Raw genomic sequence first — 18,184 nt, forward strand, 5'->3', positions numbered from 1 at the left:
AAGAATTATAAGGATAATAGCAATAGTTTTTATTTAGATAGTATAAATTTGGGTTAGTCAGATCAGGGAGGATTAGTATAGCCTGTGAAACACAGGAGAAGCAGTTCTTTGCAGAACCTGGGAGTTTATTTGGGTAGATTTAGAATCCCTTAGAATTAGAAATCCTTTATTTATCCTTATATATTTCCATAAATCTTTTATTTTTTGAGTCTCTTTAGCGTCCTTGTGCCTGGCCCTGAAGGGAAGTTCACTTTGAGCTTCACTTCATCACTAAAGATACTTTTGATTATATCTATCAAAAGTATCTGAACAGTTTTTCTATCTAATTTTATATATCTCATTATCATTATAATTTTTACACCGCCCTGTGTGTCTCAGTTTCCTCATCTGTAAAATGAGTTGGAAAAGGAAATAGCAAACCAGTCCAGCATCTTTGCCAAGGAAATTCTAAATGGGGCCATGGAGAGGCAGACACAACTCAGAAAGAGCAGAAAAAGAGGCAGCAGGGTGGCTCAGTGGATTGAAAGCAGGGCCCAGAGATGGGAGTACTTGGGTTGGAATCTGACCTCAGGCATTTTCCTAGCTGTGTGACCTGAGGCAAGTAACTTAACCCCTGTTGCACAGTCCTTACTGCTTGTCTGTCTTGGAACCAATAATTCTAAGACAGAAGGTAAAGGGTTTTTTTTTAAAAAGAGTAGAACAATACTTACATTTGTCTTTATGTAAATATACATTTTTTGTGTACACACACACACACACACACACACACCTATATCACCCCAAATTAAAGGGCAAAAACAAGGAAGTAAGTCCTAGAAGGGTAGAAGGGAAGCATGGACCCTAAGAGCTTTGAGAGTTCAGAGCTCTATCTGGAGCAGTTAGGGAATTATTCCCAGAGAAAACAGGGCTTGATCTGGGTCTTAAATATGGGAGGATTCAGAAAAGCAGAGAGGAAAGCTAGCCAAGCCCCAGGAAGAAGGAAGACTAGAGGAAGGAAACAATAACAGACTCAAAGAAAAATTGTCTGAAAGACAGTGAGCAGGCTGATTTAGCTGGAAGATGTTCACCATAGATGGAAATAAGGGAGAGGGGGCTATTTCACTCTCAGTCTGGACTCCAAGCACAAAAAGGGATTCAGGAAAACAAAGAATAGTCATGATAGTTTTACAAGAGATTAGGGCCTGTGTATACAGTTAGGCAAGGAAAAAGGAGGATCAGGAATGAAAACTCACATGAAATATTACAAAGAGAATAAGAAGGCTTGGAAAATTATATGTATTGCCTATATTATTGTCTACATGATAGTATGTATTATAACATTATTTATTATATATTGTATTGTGTATATTATTATATTAACACATTATACAACATGTTTCATAATCCATATCATTTATATATACTATAAATACTATTTTATATAGATATTATTCATAAAATAAATTAAGTTTTATTTAAAATAATATGTATTGGTATTTTTTTACCTGATTCAAGTAGCTTCTTGGCACAGGCTATCTGCTGGTTTTCACAAGCCACATAAAGTGGAGTGCCAAGGTGCCTGATATTTTCATTTATATTTGCTCCATGAGATACAAGGGATTCCACACACCCCAGATGACCTATGGGTCAAAGACAAATAAAATAATTCATCTTAATGAAAGACAAATGGCTTTCCCCTTGCCAGAGCCCAAGATCTGGAGATGGCTTATCTATAAGGCTGGCACCTAAGCCATTTACTCAGCCAAGAAGGAGCAAGTTCAAACAGAAACTCTGAAAGCTTTCAACAGCTGTGGGTGTCTCCTGTACAGAGAGACATCCTATCCCTTCCACCCCTTTCAGGAGTGATGTGGCCGTGGTTTTACCATCTGGTGAGCAAGCCTTTGGTGAAAGGCTTCTTTGAACCTAGCTAGGCAGCTCCTCAAAGAACAGAAACAGCCTGTACATTGCCAGGCTACATTTGAAGCTTTTCCAGTTTGGAAGCACTCTCTGAGCTGGCAGAGCCCTCCTGAACCTCAGATGAACTCCGAATCATGACAAGGCATCTCAGAAGGATTTTAGTAGAGAAGCAATTAATTAGCAGGGTTAATTCTGAAAGGGAATTAAAAAACCTCTTAATGGTCTGGGACAAAAGCTATCTTCATTCTTTTCCCCATTTTTGCCATATCATTAGTAGTAAAATAAAAATAAAATACCTGATATGGATATGGGGGCAAAAATGTCAATTCATCTTCTTGGCACTTTGCCAAGAGATAGGTGGGGAGGGGGGGAGGATTAAAGACAAATTTTGCCTTGGTCCAACCATCAGGTATCTCTGGTGCCCACATACAAAACTGAGAAAAAGAAGACATCCATGATGATCAAAGAGGCAGGGTCAGGCAAATATAGTCAGGTTAAACTAAACTCGTTGATCTTTAAGCCAAAACTTCAGATTTTTAAAACGTGTTCTTTTTTTCTTGTCCCTATGAAGCTTTTCACTAGCATTGATCCAGTGAATATGGCAGAACCAGCTCTTATCTTAATAAACCTCTTTGCTTTTGATTCAACAGGAAATGAAGAATTTGCATTAATTCTCCAGAGTTAAGCATGAAAGCTAGGGATTCAGGGAAAAGAAAAAAAAAGAATTAGCATTCTTTGTCTACAGCCTGTTGAAGTTGCAGAAATTACATTTTCAGATAGGAAACTGACCTACTTTGTTGAACAGAGGACCCTGAAATCATGCTTTTCATTCTTTTTTAATGGCCTTTGCCAATGGGATCTATATCCTTTTTATTTTACACCTGCTTCATTTGGGACACACGTCATCCTTCTGCCATTCTGCTTTCTTCCAAGTGCAAAGTGATACTGGTTACACAAGAATTAAGCCCATTACAAAATAGGTGCTGTGGATACAAAGACAAACCGCCCCCACCCCCAAAAAACAGTTTCTACCCTCAAGACCTTGGAGATGGGGGAAGAAAAGGGAGATGGGCAGAGAACTGCTATCTCTGAAATTAGAAAGGAATAGTCACACAACTGGGAAGTGGCTGAGTCCAGATTTGAATCTAGGACCTCAGATCTTCAGACCTGGCTTTAAATCCACTAAGCCATCCAGTACATTAGTCCTTTGTAAATTTACCTCTTTTGGCAGCTTCATGGATGGGAGATGCAAGATCACACACAGCATGGGGACTGGCTCCATGTTCTAATAGTAAGTTCACACAGTCCTGGCTTCCACTAACACAGGCATTGTACAGAGGCGTGTGCCAATCAACAGTCACTCCATCCACCTGAAGAACAAAGAAAAGAAGAATCTATACACAGAGGACAAATACTCAGCAGTGTCGTTTTGAAATAAACTAAAAACAAATAAATCAAGTCAAATAGAAATAAAATGATTGTTTTGTTCATTTCAAAAAGAAAAGCAATACTAAAATAGAAAGAAAGTAGAGTTTGGGAGGAAATTGGGTATCTGATGGGGAGGCAGGGAGGAAAGTTGAGAAAGACTTTCCAAATGGAGATGGCAGATAGCATTTAGATGGCCCTGATCTCTCCTAAATTTTCAAAGGTCTGCTAACCCCACTTTCCAGTGTATGTCTTCATTATCACTCATCTATATCTCTTCCCAGAAACTGATTAAAAAGTAGGAAACGTGAAAAAGAGAAACTATTGGCAGCTATTTCCCAGAGGTACCATATAACGAAAATGATGGTAGAAAATCAAGGTCAATGTATGTGCTTATGATGAGGTTTAAGTTTTTCCCTGGAGACACAGTAGTTTCTTACTCTTACCTGCTTGTGGTGCCCTCTCTTACTGCAGGACCCACCTGAATGCCAGACTGAATTCAGCAGTGAGACAGATAAAAATGGATGACTTCTAAGGGTTCTTACAGCTCTATTAATCTATATCACTCAAAGCTGAAAATTCAGAGTTCACAACATTTCAGGTTGTTTTGAAAGATTAAAAATTAATTTGACTAATATAATATTCTATGAATGCCAGATTGAATTCAGCAAAGTCAAAAAGCTGGAAATGGACTTCACAATAACACTTGTCAGATTGGAATTTTGCATTTTAGTTTCTTCTAAGGATTAAGAAAAATTTAACTAACATGAAATTCTATAGATCATTGTTAGTATTTTAACCTCTACCTGATTAAAGCACTTAAAAATATCCTGAGGGAATTAAAGAGTTGTTTTTTCATCTCAACTTCTAAGACGGGATATGAATTGCACTGACCTGAGCCCCATGCTTCAACAGAACACCAGCACAAGTTGGGTGGCCCCCAAGGCAAGCTTCATGAAGTGGAGAGACTCGATCAGCTGTAACGAGGTTTACACCATATCCCTTGTGAAAGAGGAAGAGGCAAAAATAAGGGAGCAGAAACCAACCTGTAGTACCAGTTGGGTACCATATTGGGTATCCTTAAAGTCACTCTGCAAGAGTCAATAGAGCAAACATGACTCTTATCTGATGGATCCTTAGGACCTAGTATAAAGCCTTACCAGTATTAATATGTGGGTATCTCAGACTAGAAATGCAAAAAAAAAAATAATTCTAAAAGCTTGGAGGAGGTATTGGGCAAAAAAAAAAGAAATGAAATGAAATGAAAGAAAAAGAAAAAAGAGAACATAACAAACACTTTTACTAGTGCCCTATAGAGACCTACAAAAATTTGATGGCTGAGAAATATTAAAATGTATTAGATAGGGAGCAGCTAGGTGGCTCAGTAAATTGAGAGCCAGGCCTAGAAGTGAGAGTTCCGGGGTTCAAATCTGGCCTCAGACACTTCTTAGCTATGTGACCCTGGGGAAGTCATTTAACCTCCCATTGCCTAGCTCTTACTGCTCTATTGCCTTGAAACCAATACACAGTATTAATTTTTGGATGGAAGGTAAGGGTTTTAAAAAATAAAATGTATTAGATGCAGTTTGATTTATTCATAAATTTATCCTTTGATGTAAATATTTAGAGATTCTCAACATTTAGGTTTTAGCCTCCAGCATGAAAGATGAATTCATAGGAAGCTACAGAGAAGTGCATAGGAGGAGCAGGCGTGAATGGTTTGCAATCAGCATCTCTAGTGGGAAGATCCATAGTGATAAGAGCACAGAAATACTAGAAAATATAAGTGTGAAGGGAAAAAAAAAAGAAATTTCTAGGATTTTTTTTGCCATATTTCAGAAAAAAATACTTTCCCCAAATTTCCCTTCATTTCCTAAGTTGCTAAATCTCCCTTATTTTCTTTCTCTGCCATAAAGGTGTAAGTATTATCTATTAATAGAAAAATGAGATAAGAGAAATAAGAAACTGCTATTCAATTGTTCAAACTATTCTAATGTTCAAGCTTTAACATAGTCTTTGAGTTTCTCTGGCCAGAGAACCAAAGACATTAGCTCATGTTGGCCTTTAAGATTAACAGGTTATTTCCCTAATACCTCAATAATATTTCCTGTTTGAAATCCATAAAGTCTATGCCACCCTTTTCCCATCCTTGTGGTTGGTCTATAATGACTTTTTAAATAATAATAACTGGCATTTACATACCACCTCCGTATGGCAGTAATCCCCCATTAGACATGAATTCATTGAGAGTAGGAATAGCTTGATTCTTTATATTTGTATCCCCCCAGCACCTAGCATTGACCTTGAACATAGTAGGTATTTAAATAAATGCTTGTTTACCAATTATCTCATAGTTCCCCAAGGTTGAGGTTTAATAGACTCCTAGACCTCTAAAATCTTTGTTGCTGTTGTTCAGTGTCCAACTCTTGTGATCCCATGTTGGGCTTTTCTTGACAGAGATCCTGGAGTAGTTTGCCATTTCCTTCTCTGGCTCATTTTACAAGTGAGGAAACTGAGGCAAATACGATGCAGCAACTTGCCCAGGGTCACACAACTAGGGAGTGTCTGTGACTAAATTTGAATTCAGGAAGATGAGTCTTCCTGACTCCAGACCTGGCACTTAATCCATTGCACCTAGATGCCCCCAAACAATCTAGTCTTGTCCAGCTCTAAACCTGTGGTCCTACATTATTGAATGAAAAATGGCTTTGTAGTCATTCACTCCTTTTCTGTGGGGCTCCAGAGCTATGATTACTTCATTCTCTTAAGAAGTATAGAAAAATATCAAAGTCGTTGGTCCTAGACTGAGACTCTTTGAGAGAATTATCAGAAGTCTTACAAAAAGATGTTTTGTTTTGTTTTTGCCTTTAGGGAATATACACCCAGACAAGCAACAGAACTAGATTTAATTTTTAGAAATATTCTTGAGGTCACTTTATTACATGGTTTCTCTGATTAATGACTCTAATATCTTGAACTTTTTTCCAAGAAAAGTTAAAATACTTTTCAAATGCCATTTCAATAAACCTTAGAATATTTGCCTTTGACACAATCCCAATTCTTTATCATTTTTGTGGGCACTTAAAAGAGTTCATCCAAAATAATTAGGTATTCTGCTTCCCATTTCTAGATTAAAAGCTCCCTAAATAAGGACATACCTGGTATTCGGAACATAAATGAGGGTGTGTGATCAAAAAAGGGGCTCAACTCCAAAGTCTTTTTGAGGTGATGCTAGAGGAAAACCCATTGGCTAGCTCTGTTTATAGCTTATCTCATCAGGGCAGGGACTGTGTCTTCCCTTTCCTTAAAAACTTCATCTCATGGAGACTTCCGGTTAAGATGGCGGCTTAGAGAAAGCTGAAGTTCAGATCTCCGGAAAACCCTTCCCGACCGATCTCAAACTAGAAGCTCCTAAGGCGCCGAAATTCAAAACGATCAACAGCACAGACCCTGGGAACCCTCCTCCTGGACCTGGACCCGGTTCAAAAGGTACGGCTCCCCTTAAAAGCCAGAACCCGAGATCACTCGGACCTCAGGGGTAGGAGCGCAGAGTCCAAGGCTCCCGGAAGCGGCAGCCGCGCCGGGCTCAGAGAGCAGGGTCTGAGGAACAACAACCCTCAGGGTCTTCTACCCAAGTCCCAGTCCGGGTGAAAGTTACTGCCCGGGGCTTCCGCTGCAGAGAGCCGGTAGGTCCGGGTGAAAGTTACTGCCTGGGGCCTCCGCTGCAAAGAGCTGGTCGGTCAGGGGGAAAGTTACTGCCTGGGGCCTCCGCTGCAGAGAGCTGGTCAAAACAACAGCAACCCTCAGGGCGGGCAAGACAGCCTCACGGGCTGGATCCTGCTATCCAAGTCTCAGTGAAAGTCTGTGCTCTCGGAGCTTGGGGAAGCGGCAGCCCATCCCCCCGCAGGCCGATGAAACAGCCTCACGGCCAGGGATTCTGAAGGCAACTTCCGGAAATCGAGCCAGGGGGAGAGTGTGGCCTCGTGGTCCGACCCTTCCATTCCAGTTCCAGTGAGGCATATTCAGTTTAACCCAGGGAAAGTCATAGAACCATCTGCCCAGGACTAAAGCCTCTGATCACCAGACAAAGACAAGAAAAGCCAATCCTCCACGTTCAGAGATGACAAACTCCACAGAAGCACAGAAGCCCCAAAATACCAAGAAAAATAAGAAGAAAGGGGCGACTCTGGACACATTCTATGGAGCCAAAATACAAAATACAGAGCAGATAGAAGAAGATATACAAGAAAATTCTCCAAAATCCTCCAAAGGAAATAGAAACTCTCCACAAACCCATGAAGAATTTGAATCAGAAAGGACCAAAAAGATGGAAGCCCTCTGGGAGGAAAAGTGGGAAATGATGCAAAAGAAATTCACGCATCTACAAAACCAGTTTGACCAAACTGTAAAAGAAAACCAGGCTTTAAAGCAAGAACTAATAAAGCAAAGCCAAAACACCAAGAAATTAGAAGAGAACATAAAATATCTCACCGACAAGGTGATAGATCTGGAAAACAGGGGGAGAAGAGAAAATTTAAGAATAATTGGACTCCCAGAAAAGCCAGAAATAAACACCAAACTGGACATGGTGATACAAGATATAATCAAAGAAAATTGCCCAGAGATTCTAGAACAAGGGGGCAATACAGCCACTGACAGAGCTCACAGAACACCTTCTACACTAAACCCCCAAAAGACAACTCCCAGGAATGTAATTGCCAAATTCCAAAGCTATCAAACAAAAGAAAAAATCCTACAGGAAGCCAGAAAAAGACAATTTAGATATAAAGGAATGCCAATCAGGGTCACACAAGACCTTGCAAGTTCTACGCTGAATGATCGTAAGGCATGGAACATGATCTTCAGAAAGGCAAGAGAGCTGGGTCTCCAACCAAGAATCAGCTACCCAGCAAAACTGACTATATACTTCCAAGGGAAAGTATGGGCATTCAACAAAATAGAAGACTTCCAACTTTTTGCAAAGAAAAGACCAGAGCTCTGTGGAAAGTTTGATACCGAAAATCAAAGAGCAAGGAATACCTGAAAAGGTAAATATTAAGGAAAGGGGAAAAATGTTATCTTCTTTTACTCAAACTCTCTTCTATAAGGACTACATTTATATCAACCTATGTATACTAATATGTGGGGAAAATGTAATATATAAATAGGGGGTAAAGAAAGACCAAATAGAATAATGGTTCTCACACAAAGATTCACAGGGGAAGGGGAGGGGAAGAAAACTCCTATAAGAAGGAGAGGAAGAGAGGGGGGGGGGGGTTTACTTAAACCTCAATCTCAGGGAAATCAACTCTGAGAGGGAAAAACATCCAGATCCATTGGGATCTTGAATTCTATCTTACCCAACAAGGGTAAGGAGAAGGGAAAACCAAGGGGGGGAGGGGGAGAAGGAGAACAAAAAGGGAGGGAAAGAGAGGGGGGAGGGGGAGGGAACAAAAAGGGAGGGACTAAAAAGGGAAACATCAAGGGAGGGGACAAGGGGGACTGATTCAAAGTAAATCACTGGACTAAAAGGTAGAGCCGAAGAAGAAAAGGTTAGAATTAGGGAAGGCAATCAAAATGCCAGGGAGTCCACAAATGACAATCATAACTTTGAACGTGAATGGGATGAACTCACCCATAAAACGTAGACGAATAGCAGAATGGATTAGAATCCAAAACCCTACCATATGTTGTCTTCAAGAAACACACATGAGGCGGGTTGACACCCACAAGGTCAGAATTAAAGGATGGAGTAAGACCTTCTGGGCTTCAACTGATAGAAAGAAGGCAGGAGTGGTAATCATGATATCTGATAAAGCCAATGCAAAAATAGACCTGATCAAAAGGGATAGGGAAGGTAATTATATTTTGTTAAAAGGGACTCTAGACAATGAGGAAATATCATTAATCAACATGTATGCACCAAATAATATAGCACCCAAATTTCTAATGGAGAAACTAGGAGAATTGAAGGAAGAAATAGACAATAAAACCATACTAGTGGGAGACTTAAACCAACCATTATCAAATTTAGATAAATCAAATCAAAAAATAAATAAGAAAGAGGTAAAAGAAGTGAATGAAATCTTAGAAAAATTAGAATTAATAGACATATGGAGAAAAATAAATAGGGATAAAAAGGAATACACCTTCTTCTCAGCACCACATGGCACATTCACAAAAATTGACCATACATTAGGTCACAGAAACATAGCACACAAATGCAAAAAAGCAGAAATAATGAATGCAGCCTTCTCAGATCACAAGGCAATAAAAATAATGATTAGTAATGGTACAAGGAAAACCAAATCTAAAACCAATTGGAAATTAAACAATATGATACTCCAAAACCGTTTAGCTAAAGAAGAAATCATAGAAACAATTAATAATTTCATCAAGGAAAATGACAATGGCGAAACATCCTTTCAAACCTTTTGGGATGCAGCCAAAGCGGTAATCAGAGGCAAATTCATATCCCTGAAAGCTCATATTAACAAACAAGGGAGAGCAGAGATCAATCAATTGGAAATGCAATTGAAAAAACTCGAAAGCGATCAAATTAAAAACCCCCAGCAGAAAACCAAATTAGAAATCCTAAAAATTAAGGGAGAAATTAATAAAATCGAAAGTGATAGAACTATTGATTTAATAAATAAGACAAGAAGCTGGTACTTTGAAAAAACAAACAAAATAGACAAAGTACTGGTCAATCTAATTAAAAAAAGGAAGGAAGAAAAGCAAATTCACAGCATTAAAGATGAAAAGGGGGACAGCACCTCCAATGAGGAGGAAATTAAGGCAATCATTAGAAATTACTTTGCCCAATTATATGGCAATAAATACACCAATTTAGGAGAAATGGATGAATATATACAAAAATACAAACTGCCTAGACTAACAGAAGAGGAAATAGAATTCTTAAATAATCCCATATCAGAAATTGAAATCCATCAAGCCATCAAAGAACTTCCTAAGAAAAAATCCCCAGGGCCTGATGGATTCACCTGTGAATTCTATCAAACATTCAGAGAACAGTTAACCCCAATACTATACAAACTATTTGACATAATAAGCAAAGAGGGAGTTCTACCAAACTCCTTTTACGACACAAACATGGTACTGATTCCAAAACCAGGCAGGTCAAAAACAGAGAAAGAAAACTATAGACCAATCTCCCTAATGAATATAGATACAAAAATTTTAAATAGGATACTAGCAAAAAGACTCCAGCAAGTGATCAGAAGGATCATTCACCATGATCAAGTAGGATTCATACCAGGGATGCAGGGCTGGTTCAACATTAGGAAAACCATCCACATAATTGACCACATCAACAAGCAAACTAGCAAGAACCACATGATTATCTCAATAGATGCAGAAAAAGCCTTTGATAAAATACAACACCCATTCCTATTAAAAACACTAGAAAGCATAGGAATAGAAGGGTCATTCCTAAAAACAATAAACAGTATATATCTAAAACCAACAGCTAATATCATCTGCAATGGGGATAAACTAGATGCATTCCCAATAAGATCAGGAGTGAAACAAGGATGCCCATTATCACCTCTACTATTTGACATTGTACTAGAAACACTAGCAGTAGCAATTAGAGAAGATAAAGAAATTGAAGGTATCAGAATAGGCAAGGAGGAGACCAAGTTATCACTCTTTGCGGATGACATGATGGTCTACTTAAAGAATCCTAGAGATTCAACCAAAAAGCTAATTGAAATAATCAACAACTTTAGCAAAGTTGCAGGATACAAAATAAACCCACATAAATCATCAGCTTTTCTATATATCTCCAACACAGCTCAGCAGCAAGAACTAGAAAGAGAAATCCCATTCAAAATCACCTTAGACAAAATAAAATACCTAGGAATCTATCTCCCAAGACAAACACAGGAACTATATGAACACAACTACAAAACACTCGCCACACAACTAAAACTAGACTTGAACAATTGGAAAAACATTAACTGCTCATGGATAGGACGAGCCAATATAATAAAAATGACCATCCTACCCAAACTTATTTATCTATTTAGTGCCATACCCATTGAACTACCAAAATACTTCTTCACTGATTTAGAAAAAACCATAACAAAGTTCATTTGGAAGAACAAAAGATCAAGGATATCCAGGGAAATAATGAAAAAAAACACATATGATGGGGGCCTTGCAGTCCCAGACCTCAAACTATATTACAAAGCAGCAGTCATCAAAACAATTTGGTACTGGCTAAGAAACAGAAAGGAAGATCAGTGGAATAGACTGGGGGAAAACGACCTCAGCAAGACAGTATACGATAAACCCAAAGATCCCAGCTTTTGGGACAAAAATCCACTATTCGATAAAAACTGCTGGGAAAATTGGAAGACAGTGTGGGAGAGACTAGGAATAGATCAACACCTCACACCCTACACCAAGATAAATTCAAAATGGGTGAGTGACTTAAACATAAAGAAGGAAACCATAAGTAAATTGGGTAAACACAGAATAGTATACATGTCAGACCTTTGGGAAGGGAAAGATTTTAAAACCAAGCAAGACTTAGAAAGAATCACAAAATGTAAAATAAATAATTTTGACTACATCAAACTAAAAAGCTTTTGTACAAACAAAACCAATATAACTAAAATCAGAAGGGAAACAACAAATTGGGAAAAAATCTTCATAGAAACCTCTGACAAAGGTTTAATTACTCATATTTATAATGAGCTAAATCAATTGTACAAAAAATCAAGCCATTCTCCAATTGATAAATGGGCAAGGGAAATGGATAGGCAGTTCTCAGATAAAGAAATCAAAACTATTAACAAGCACATGAAGAAGTGTTCTACATCTCTTATAATCAGAGAGATGCAAATCAAAACAACTCTGAGGTATCACCTTACACCTAGCAGATTGGCTAACATAACAGCAAAGGAAAGTAATGAATGCTGGAGGGGATGTGGCAAAGTAGGGACATTAATTCATTGCTGGTGGAGCTGTGAACTGATCCAACCATTCTGGAGGGCAATTTGGAACTATGCCCAAAGGGCGACAAAAGAATATCTACCCTTTGACCCAGCCATAGCACTGCTGGGTCTGTACCCCAAAGAGATAATGGACACAAAGACTTGTACAAAAATATTCATAGCTGCGCTCTTTGTGGTGGCCCAAAACTGGAAAACGAGGGGATGCCCATCAATTGGGGAATGGCTGAACAAACTGTGGTATATGTTGGTGATGGAATACTATTGTGCTCAAAGGAATAATAAAGTGGAGAAGTTCCATGGAGACTGGAACAACCTCCAGGAAGTGATGCAGAGCGAGAGGAGCAGAACCAGGAGAACATTGTACACAGAGACTAATACACTGTGGTATAATCGAACGTAATGGACTTCTCCATTAGGGGCGGTGTAATGTCCCTGAACAACTTTCAGGGATCCAGGAGAAAAAAAACACCATTCATAAGCAAAGGATAAACTATGGGAGTGGAAACACCGAGAAAAAGCAACTGCCTGAAGACAGAGGTTGAGGGGACATGACAGAGGATAGACTTTAAATGAACACTCTAGTGCAAATACTATCAACAAAGCAATGGGTTCAAATCAAGAAAACATCTAATGCCCAGTGGACTTACGCGTCGGCTATGGGGGGTGGGGGGGAGGAAAAGAAAATGATCTATGTCTTTAACGAATAATGCTTGGAAATGATCAAATAAAATATATTTAAAAAAAAAAAAAAAACTTCATCTCATTCAGTACACAATGAACATCCATTAAAGGCTTACTGACCAACTGACCTTAACCTGAATCTTCAGTATGGCCTTTTGTACTTGGACAAGTACACTATAGGCCTCTACAGGATATGCTATCAGCTCCTTTCTAAATGTCTCTGCTCTGCTCTGAATATTTGCAGCAAGATTATAATGATTTTTCTCTTTGATGGGTCAGATTTTAAGATTAAGGAAGAATGTTCCTGAGCAAGAATTGGTGGCTCCCCTGATATGTTAGACTATTTTGGCCATGACTGGAATTTTTTGCGGGGAAAACCCCTACAGATGTGCTTATCTATGTTTAATTTATGAAAATTCAAAATTAAAAACAAATTATTCGTGTTACAAAGAGACTCACCCCGTAGTTCCTTTAACTCACAAATTCCCTAAAGTGAATTTAACTGCTTGTTCGCAAACTTGCTCCAATTCAAAACTCTGCTTGCTCCCTCCACCTAGCAAAATATTGTCCATCTTCCAGAACCTAGGACAAGTGGTGGGCTTTTATAAGTCCCCTTTCCAGATGCCTCCAGAGAGAAATGACCACTTGACCACTCTGTCTTTTAAAATTCCTTGGCATTTTGTTATAGCCTTTACTATATTCTTTAAATAGCTTATGCTGCCAAGGCATACCTGGTTTCTCCCTCCTAATAGAGGGTATGTTCCTCAAGGGGGCAAAATTTTAGCATCTATTTGGAAAAAATCTTGGCTTTATTCATTAGGGATAGCTCAATTATTTTAGTCATGTCCAACTCTTTATAACCTCATTTGGAGTTTTCTTGGTAAAGATACGGAAGTGTTTTGCCATTTCCTTCTCCAGTTCATTTTATAGATGAGGAAACTGAGGCAAACAAAGTTAAGTGGCTTGCCTGGGCTAATATAGTTAGTAAGTCCCTCAGGCCAGATATGAACTCAGGAAAATGAGTCTTTCTGACTGCAGATCTAAATCACTGAAGACCCTGGGAATTACATTTCCCACCACTATGAGAAGAGTGACCTCATGAGAGATCAGGAATGGAGGGGCAGGTTTTTCCCCCTACAACAGGAGGTTCCAAAATTTCTTAAGTAAGCAAAAAGATAACATTGGAAGAAAAGACAGGTAGCAGAGCCTTCCCCTACTTGTAGAGTAGCAGTAAACCTCAATGGTCAGGGGCCACATCTTTCTCTTCCTCAAACTCTCAGTTGCAATGGAGATTCTAAAAAAAAATCTAAAGGGAGGAGTTATAACTTGGGTTTTATTTGTTTCATTTTTCAAAAAATGTAGATGTCTTGTTCTGGTGCCTGGAACACTGAGTGAAGAAATAAACCCTATTGTGTGCTAAAAAGAGGATTGGGCTTGGAAATCATTTCTTTTTTTTTTTTACCTGTTATCTTCCATCTTCCAAAGCATTAGAACAATAGGGGCTAGGCAAACTGGGTGAAGTGAATTGCCCAGGATCACACAGGTAGGAAGTATCTAAAGTCACATTTGAACCAAATCAATCTCAATCTGTATCTCAATCCCCTGAGCCATCTAGCTACCCCCTTGGTAACCATTTCTAATTATGTCCTTTTTAGCTCAAGATTGATTTTGACTGATCTGTTTCTCATAAATACCTGTGGTTGGTCCTATCCTTTGCATTTCTTTGTATCCCTAAAGATGTAGGACCACTGGAGGAGTCACAAAGGAGAAGATGACCTTCCTGGCTTGGAGCTAGGATGCTAATTTCCCAGACTGTTGCTATAGAACTGTCACTCTCTAAGTGGCACATACTCAAGAGCTATTAGTTTGTTTCCTAATAAATGTGTTTCCAAAAGCAGAATTACTCTGAATTTGAGACTTTTTCCATTTTTCTCAGAAGACCAGAACCCTTAGGGTTGAACTATAATCACTGTTTTCCTAGGACACTCCAGTCCAATCTGCTTAATGCCTAAGCTCCAAAGTACCATTTAGAAATCAAATCTAGATTTAAGAAATGCCTAGAAAGAACTACATGAACTGATACAAAGTGAAATGAGCAGAACTGGAAGAACATTGTCCACAATAACACTGATGTTATATGATGATCATTTATGAATGACTTTGCTATTCCTAATAATACAGTAATCCAAGAAAATCCTCAAGGACTCATGATGAAAAATGCCATCTGCCTCCAGAGAAAGAACAGATGGAGACTAAATGCAGACCAAGGCATACTACATTTCACTTTTTTTCTTTTGTTCATTCAAATTCTCTTTCATAAAATACAAATATGGAAAAGTATTTTATAGTATTATTCATGTAAAATCTATATCATATTATTTGCTGTCTCAGGGAGGGGGGGAAGAAAGGAAGGGAAGGATGGGGGAGAATTTGGCTCAAACGTTTTAAAAATGAAGGTTAAAAATATTTTTCTTGTAATTGAAGAAAAACAAGATATTTCTAAAACAGAAACCTAGATCTTTTGTCAATATTTGTTGACATACTATGCTTTGAAGTGCTTCTCCAACATTCCTTTACCTCCTTTGCTTTAACTGACATCTGGCTCTCCCTTCAGGAGACTAGATCACCTGAAACCCTCTCCAGTCAAGGTCACTAATCCCACTATTCCCATGCAAAGGCCTAGGAGTAAAGGGTGATGATTCTCACTGCTGCCTCCTGGTCATCATCCCTCAAGGACATTTCCTCATTTGAAATTCATTTAATCACTCTGTAACACACACACACACACACACACACACACACACACACACACACACAGGCTCCAGCCATAATGATGGATGCCATCTATCAAAGTAAAGGTCATTTTCTCAGCTTTCTCAACAAGAAGTCAATGGATACCCATCTACCATATTTTTGCTTTTGGAACAAAGCTATGGTCTCACTGGGGTAGGAAAGTAGAGTGGGGGAATTCTCTCCTCCAATAAGATTAAAAAGAATAATTGACATTCACATGGACCTTAAGGGATGGAAATAATCCCCCATTAGAATTTAAACTCCTTGAGAATAGGAGTTGTTTCATGATTTGCAACACTGAATCTGCTGCCCTCGCTAGTGTCAACTCCATAGAAAAAGATAACTCTGTATCTCTCTTTTCTGTAGAATGTATACTCTTTGAAGGCAAGGATTGCCTTTCTTTTCATTGATTGCATCCCCAATGCTTAGCACATGCCTGGCACATAGTAGGTATTTCATAAATGTTTACTGGATTGCTTCTTGTATTCCTGGTGTCGATCACATAAAAAGTCATTAATAAACATTTAATGATGAATTATTTCACCTCTCAACTTTAATACCTGCCATCATTGATGATAACAAAGGCTACAAACAACCTAAATTAACAGGCATTATATGAAATTCAACATGTTCTTGCTTTTAGTACAAAGCTGTAGTTTCAATAGGGTAGGAAATACAACGAGGAAATTCTGTCTACCAGTGGAAGATTACTTAGCAGTGGACCTATGATGTAACTAGTATGGTGGCTATAGAAATTAACCCAGGGTTTTCTTGAGCTAAGGATTCCTCTCACCTATGTACCAAGAAGTGAAAATGTTAAAGGAATAAAATACAAAGAACAAAGTGGAGATAAACATCTTGTTCTGAAAGGAAAAAAATGAGGAGTAATACAGAGGATTGACTTTATCTTTGCTATTTGACCAAGTGTAGATACAGGAAGCAAGATGTTTTGTAAGAGAGGGGTAGAAAAGGCCGTTGAAACCTTCCCTATGATTAACCTAAACAAGGTCTATAAATCTGGGTTAGAGAAGGAAGTGAAGATAAGTAAGCCAAGGTCAAGCAAGTCTGAATGTTGAGGACAAATTGCCAAGAAACTCTGTTTAGACCTCGACCTAGTACATGAGGTCAGGCAAAGCTAATAACTGGTGAGAAAGGGATTTGGTTCTACTCATCCTTTTATTTCAGTAGCTTGCCCTAAAGAAGGGTTCTAAACCTTTTATTTGTGTCAGTCAGTCTGGTAAAGCCTATGGACCCCCTTCTCAGAATAATGTCTTTAAATCCCTAAAATAAAAAATATAAGACTACAAAGGAAAGCAACTGTATTGAAATATAGTTATTCTTTTAAGTCCATGGACCTCAGATTAAGAAACTTTATTTTAAAAGATTTTCTATGCTTAATAATTGAAATTGTTTCTATTCAGTTCAATTCAACAAATATTTTAACATCGATTTATTATATTCAAAACATTTGCACATTCAACATTTCATTTATTAAATGTTTAATATGCTTAATGCACTATCCTAGCTTCCTAAATAGGGCAGGAAGTCCTGTGGGGAAGGTCTGTGGAAAATAAGGGAAATTGGGGAAGCCTGCATAGAGGAAGTGGCATTTGAGTTAGGCATTAATGTGCAAATCAGAATTCTGTAAATGAAGAGAAATATAAAACAGCCAGAGTGGGAGGCAGCTGGGTAACTCAGCAGATTGAGAGCCAGGCCTAGAGATGGGAGTTCCTGGGTTCAACTCTGGCCTCAGACACTTCCCAGCTGTGTAACCCTGGGCAAGTCACTTGACCCCCATTGCCTAGCCTTTACCACAATACACAGTATTGACTCCAAGACGGAAGGTGAGGGTTTAAAAAATAATCAAATAAAAAATAAAACAGTCAGTGAAGGCACAAAAGCAATAAAGTATGGAGGATAGAGACTGCCTTTTGTCTTTTTTGTTTCCTTAGCTCCCAGCATAGTGATAGCACATAGTAGGTGCTTTATAAATGTTTACTGATTGATTGAAAGCATCTCAGCTTGTCTGGGGGTAAAAGTGTATAGAGGCAGAAAAGGTAATATAGTACCAAATTGTGAAAGTCCTTGAAAGCTAGGCAAAAAAATTTAAACTTCAATTTGTGGGTAACAGGACAACAAAGATTATTTAGTAAGAGAATTATATGGTGATGTGCCAAAGAAGATTACCTGGCAGTGGTATAAAGAGGAACAGGAGGAGAGATAGAACAAGTAGAAATATCTATCTAATATATTAGGCAGGGAGGAAGGAAGGAAGGAAGGAAGGAAGGAAGGAAGGAAGGAAGGAAGGAAGGAAGGAAGGAAGGAAGGAAGGAAGGAAGGAAGGAAGGAAGGAAGGAAGGAAGGGAGGGAAGAGGGAGGGAGGGAAGGAAGGAAGGAAGGAAGGA

General features: G+C 38.5%; 1 protein-coding gene across 5 annotated transcripts in view; it reads right to left on the reverse strand.

The window, feature by feature from the left end:
* ASB11 (ankyrin repeat and SOCS box containing 11) overlaps window positions 1–18,184 on the reverse strand; it is a 139,432-nt gene that overhangs the window by 15,396 nt on the left and 105,852 nt on the right. For all 5 annotated transcript variants that reach the window (XM_056808465.1, XM_056808466.1, XM_056808467.1 and 2 more), the window contains 3 exons: window positions 4,216–4,323; window positions 3,116–3,266; window positions 1,485–1,619 (listed from right to left, as the gene is read on the reverse strand). In XM_056808465.1, the coding sequence (XP_056664443.1) occupies window positions 1,485–1,619; window positions 3,116–3,266; window positions 4,216–4,323 (394 nt within the window). The remainder of the gene's footprint in view (window positions 1–1,484; window positions 1,620–3,115; window positions 3,267–4,215; window positions 4,324–18,184) is intronic.

This window comes from Monodelphis domestica, chromosome 8 (genome assembly GCF_027887165.1).
Source record: "Monodelphis domestica isolate mMonDom1 chromosome 8, mMonDom1.pri, whole genome shotgun sequence".
Taxonomy (NCBI): domain Eukaryota; kingdom Metazoa; phylum Chordata; class Mammalia; order Didelphimorphia; family Didelphidae; genus Monodelphis; species Monodelphis domestica.